Source organism: Mandrillus leucophaeus, unplaced genomic scaffold (genome assembly GCF_000951045.1).
Source record: "Mandrillus leucophaeus isolate KB7577 unplaced genomic scaffold, Mleu.le_1.0 Scaffold608, whole genome shotgun sequence".
NCBI lineage: Eukaryota > Metazoa > Chordata > Mammalia > Primates > Cercopithecidae > Mandrillus > Mandrillus leucophaeus.
Window position 1 is genome coordinate 711,741 of NW_012106564.1, and position 6,000 is coordinate 717,740.

General features: G+C 39.3%; 1 protein-coding gene across 1 annotated transcript in view; it reads left to right on the forward strand.

The window, feature by feature from the left end:
* The window catches only part of LOC105553778 (target of Nesh-SH3-like), a 148,790-nt gene that overhangs the window by 116,534 nt on the left and 26,256 nt on the right, over positions 1–6,000 (forward strand). The window contains exons 6-7 of the mRNA XM_011999914.1: positions 4,705–4,753; positions 5,719–5,790. Of these exons, the coding sequence (XP_011855304.1) occupies positions 4,705–4,753; positions 5,719–5,790 (121 nt within the window). The remainder of the gene's footprint in view (positions 1–4,704; positions 4,754–5,718; positions 5,791–6,000) is intronic.

The window sequence follows — 6,000 nt, forward strand, 5'->3', positions numbered from 1 at the left end:
TCAAATGATTGATGTGAACTGAGAGATTACCTTTATGGTCCCCAGCCACACTTTATGACTGTGTACAGTGAATGTATGAGGCATCCTTCCATCCTTAGCAATCCTTGTCTTAAGCAGAAACTTGAAAAACTTACATGTAGGCAAACTATTAATATATCATCAGAAGTTAAGTGTCTGATTCCTCCTCAGTTGACCAGAAATTTGAAGCCTTTTGAAAGTAGGACATTAGATTCACTTGTATCCAGATGTTAGATTGAATCAGTATGTTTTGTAACTTTCATTAGAACATCCTAAAAATGAATTAAAACCAGAATCTAATATGCCTGAGTTCTCATGTGGTTTGACTCTTGAGTCATTGAAATTTGACTTTGAGCCACTCTTTTAGCCACTACCCAAATGGACAGCTCCTCTTTATCTCAGGGCCTGAAAATAATGTTAAACCTACAATAATAATCTGATGCCACGAAGATGTCAAATGGACAAACCTACAACAAATAACATCCTTAGTTATCACTAACTTTATTACGGCTAATTTTCAATATACTATCAGGAGGAAGTTAGGGTAACGCAGGGTGAGATGCAAGTTCCTTGTCATGTGTGGTGGTAGCAGCGGCTACTGCTGCTGCTGCATGTATTTCTAAAGAAGCATACACCTTCCCTGGTCATGGCAAGAAAGCATGCTGCATTTGTCTCCAGGGCATCACCCTTCACACTCGAGTAGTCTCTCCTCATTGAGTGTCACCAACTCAATGAGTTGCCGCAGTGTCCCAGAAAATTGGTAAAAATAAACGATCTTAACCAGACTTCTGCTCAAGGCATAGCCCAACCTGCGTTTCTAATGCACAGGATATCTGGAAATGAGAAAAAAAAAAAATCTGTTATAGGGCAAGAAAGAAATATGCTTACTTCCTGGCATTTAGTAAACACTGAAAGACGAGAACTATGGAAGGAAGAAGCGGTGGAGGTTTGCAGCAAGAATGGGGGAATCGGCAAGCCGTAGAGAAAAGAGAGCCAACAAGGGAATGCCTAAGAAGGAAAATCGCTGCCAGAGTGGTGTCTGAGGACAGCAGTATTGTGCTGAGGCCACACCAGCCAAAACAGTATGGAAGCCTGCGGGGCTGTCACTGCCTCCTTCCCATTTCCAGGCCCCACACTGTCTGCACCTGTGACTCTGATATACATTAATAGTTGTTAGTAATAACAAGCCTAGAAAAAGTAAGGAAAGGACGGCAAGGAAATATTTTTTTAAAACATTGTACATGAAACAGTTCTATCAAAATTGGATTGTAATTGGTTAAACACTACATCTTGGAAATTATCACAGTACTTCATTTTGCAGTGAGTGTGGTTAACAAACTTTTCCCTGCCCTTTTATTTGATAAGAAGACATAGGAGGGGATTCACGTTGTGAATTTCCAAATGGAAATTGTAGAGGTGTTGGCAGAGACAGGGTGAGCCACAGGACTTTCCCGATGCCCTTTAAAAACCCACCTGTAGAGATGCAGCTGTTTGCTCATTAGTACAGTCCTTGTGCGTCTTTGGATTGTGGATTAAGCAGGAGAGCATTTCTAGGCCTAGAAAACAAAATTGCATTCTGCAGCTAAATGACTTTTTAATTTTTGGCAGCACATATTGTACATATGTTCTTGTCACTTCAACTGAACACTGGAGTAAGAACTCAGAAACTTTGTTCCATTCATGTGAATAGCAGAATATTTTCCATTTGTCCTTCTCAAAAAATTGTTTGTTCAAAACAAATCATTACGACAAGGAAAATTAAACTGGTATAATGCCATTCAGTCAGCACAGCAACATGTAGGCTTTTCTACTCTAATGTGTTAAGTGTCTTGGAAAAACTTCGCGTTCAACAAAACGTGCACTAAGTGACAGGGCAAATAGAGGACAGGCCATTCAAATGCGTCTAGCTGCAGCCACAGCCCGAACAAAAATGATAATTAGTACATAGAAAAATAACGTGGCTCTCCTGCCTGGCAGCTCCCGTGTAGTTGAAGGTTGCCACGCCAAGCATTTAAAAGTCTTAGAAGTGTCAAACTCATGGAAGCAGAGAGTAGAATGGTGGTTACCAGAGAGTGAGGGGCAAGGGGGCAGTGAGGAGATACTGGCAAAGGGTAGGAAGTTTCAGTTAGACAGGAGGAGTAAGCTTTACAGTGCCATTGCATGGCAGGGTGACCATAGTTACTATTGATGTATAGTTCCAAATTGCTAAAGATAAATTTCAAATGCCTCGCCAGAAAAAAATGACCGGTAAAAGTGAGGAGGCGGATATAGTAATTCGCTTAGTTTAATCATCCTGCCTTGTGCACTTAGATGAGAACATCACATCGTACCCCAGAAATAGATACAATTATGAAAAAAGAAATGATTTTAAAAATAGCAAAAAATACAAGTTGTTTTAACATAGACAAATAAAAATTCTCAGAGGAGTTAGAGGTTATATGCTAGCAACTCTTTTGCTGGAGCGGGGCAGGTGAGAACTAGACAGTGCAGGCAGAGGAGCTGCTGGGGCTTCTCTTAGGGTGGGCTCGTGAGTGCAGAGTGCCAAGGATGGGCCTCGCTTTTCTCCCCTGGGGAAGGATTTCTGTGCAGTGCTCACATTTAATTTTTTTTTATAATAAAGCCAAAAGGGATCCTCCTGCCCATGTAACTGCAAAGCTGAGAGTTTGGTAATTTTTATCCCCCGCTGAATGTTATACTTATCTTCCTACTATTTCTCTCCTGTTGCCAAGAAAGAGTATGTCTAAATTATATCTGCATCATTCCTCTAGTTATCGATAGTGTATGAGCTCAGTTGCCATACAGAAGCATATGTGGTAGTTAAACAGATTGTTGATTAAAATAACTTTTTCTGATTATAAATGTAATTTGCCCTTATTAGAAATTTGGCAAATATAGAAAGGTACACAAAATGAAATTAATGTTGGCTTACAAGAACTCACTGTTTTAAGGAAATGGTGATTTATTTCCCTCTGGCCTCTTTTCTATACACATATTTATAAAATTGGGTTATACTGTGGATGCACATTTGTATCCTTGGTACTTATTTATATTCTGCATTTTTCCATTTTGTTAAATACAAGTCAAGTTTTTGAACTATCATTGAATAAAACCTCTACTTTTGGATAATAAATTTATTTTAAATTATCATAATAAACACCGTCTTTGATTAATTCCTTAGGCTGGGTTGCTAAGGAGGAAATCATTGAGTCAATGCATGCAGACACCCCTTTTAAAAAATAATCTGAGGATAGTAAACTTTTATTTGTTGTGATTTTTTAGAACATAAGAACCTTAATATAAGAAAAATAGCCAACAGTAAGCTTGGCGTATTGTCCCTTCTTTACCAGGGGTATATCACTTATGAAAATGGTAGTATATCAAAAAGTATATTTTGCTCACTACTAGGTGTTGGCCCTTGTAAGGGATTTGGTAATCAGGTAAACACCTATCTGGTAAGCAGCTCATATTCAGCACCTTCTTGATGATCAGCAGGTCTAGTATACGCCATACCGCCATACCTGTATCATGTATACAGGCTAAACCAAGTATCAAAAAGGGGACATCAATCTTGCCCTTTCAACTCAACTCTAATTCTCCTGTATACAATTTTCTGCCTTTCTCCTCACCTGCCCTGTGTCCCTCTAGTCTGTCTTATCTTTGGCCTCATGATTATGTCTAGCAATGACTCTGCTTTAAAGTCTACACCCATCCCTAATTCAGGCTCCTTTATGACATCAGAACCTCCTGTGGGACTTCTAAGGTAATTTGGGTGAAGAGAGGAAGCAGAGTCCTCTGGGATACATCCTTCTGATTCTGAGGTCCCTTGTGTATAAACACGTGCAGAATGGTTGAAAGTACAAGCTGTGGAATAAGAAATGTCTGGATCGGAGTCCTTGCTCTGCTTCCTTGAGCAATAAGTGCTTGGTGTTGGGAGCTCATGGTGGTTGTGGTAGCTGTTGTAACAGCAGCAGCAGCAGCAATTGGGTACACTCAAACAATTGATCTTGATAGGTTTTCAAAGATAATAGGTAGCTTAGCATCTTTTTGAGAGGAACTGTAAAAGCAATTTGGTGGTGTCATATCTCAAATGTAATGAAAATAAACTAATATTTAATACAGAAGATTTGGTTTCTTTCCATTGCAGTTTCTAAGTAAAGTGAACTAATGGGAGTTCTGAAGAAATTGCTTCTGTCAAACCTTGGGATATTTATGAGGGAAACCAAGTGAATCCAATAAAGTAGAGGCAGATGGATGTACTAACAATCTAACCAGCAACTTTTTTTAAGATGGAGTCTCGCTGTTGTCACCCAGGCTGGAGTGCAATGGCATGATCTCGGCTCATTGCAACCTCCGCCTCCCAAGTTCCAGCAATTCTCCTGCCTCAGCCTCCCGAGTAGCTGAGATTACAGGTGCCTGCCACCATGCCCGGCTATTTTTTTTTTTTTTTTTTAGTAGAGATGGGGGTTTCACCATGTTGGCCAGGCTGGTCTGACCCGCCTTGGCCTCCCAAAGTGCTGGGATTACAGGCGTGAGCTACCATGCCCCACCACCAGCAACTATTAAACCAGCGTCACAGGAGACTTCATTGAAGACAAGAAAGGGCTACTTCCAGTTTTCTGATATGTTTTAAAGAACAGAAAGTGATTCACAGTGACTGAAAAGCTGACTTTCTTCTTCTCTTTTCAGCCAGCATATGTCCCAAGGAAGCTAATCCCAATAACAATCATCAAGCAAGGTAATTTGTCTGCTCTGGAAATGTGTTTAGAGCAATCTTTAATATACTTTTAACTAAGGTAATCAAACATGGCACAAATTTTCTCAAATTTTTATTGATTTTTTTTTTTTTTTTTAGAAAAAGCTCAAAGAAAACATAATGGTCTAGTAAATTGGAAGTTAATGGATAATTTTGGCTCTTTTACCAATATGCCAAGCCTTGGGTTGGTCACACTGGTCAGACAACTAAGGACAAAGCAACCATCACAAGTATTAAATTTTTTAAAACAAGTTAAATATGTGGAGCTTTGCCCAGGATTGAGTTGTCATACTCAAAGAAATCCATTGATAGGATATTTTCATGAATGAAAATGAAAGCTGATTTAGTGGTCACTTTAAGGAAAGTAAAGACGTCCAGATTTCCAGAATTATAATGCCATTTCACTTCAGTATCTGATTGTTTTTGTTTTGGCTTCTGGTTTTTCAAATTATTAAAATCTATTATTTCCAGAAAGCTTCTTGGTAGAAGGGACAGAGCCCTTAAAAAAATAGTTCTTCATTTTCAGAAAACACGACATCCCAAGTGTATTCTCAAAACAGAGTCAGTGTTGATATTACTCAAAGACTCTGCTTTGAGAAAATAAGTTTTCTAAACTTTTATTGCTGGGTCGTCACCTCATTTTGTGCTAGTACTGATTGATTTGGGGAAAAGGAAGGCTTCAGAGAATAGAGTTAGGAAGAAAGTTTTCCAGTAATTAGAAAGGAACACCTTATGATAGAATAATAGCCTTTCATTAGTTAAAGGCACAGATGTTAAGGTAAGGTATGCCTTCCAACCCTTCTGTTGGCTACATAGCCAGCCCACTGAGTTGCTTTGTATTAATAAAGTTAGATCAAGGCTTTTCCAGCACAGATGACTTCACATTACTAGCTTCTTACTGCCTCATATTTCCCACCCCCTCACACAGTCTTTTTGTATTTCAACAGTGATTCAGAATGTTACTCACAAGGATTCAACTAAATCCCCAGAAAAAGCTCCCTTGGGAGGAGTGATACTAGGTGAGTAGATCTTGAAATCTGTGCCTAGATTAAGCAAATCAGGCTATCTTTTGAGCATAGGGCTTTTCTGGAGTTTTGCAGTGTGAGTAGTTCTGTTTAACTGATGTGGTTCACTTCCTTTCACTGTTGAGCATCCTGGCTGGTGTCCATTCCAGGCTAGGAGCCAAGCCACGCTATCTTTATCATGGTGTGTTAAAGAGATAGCTCTAG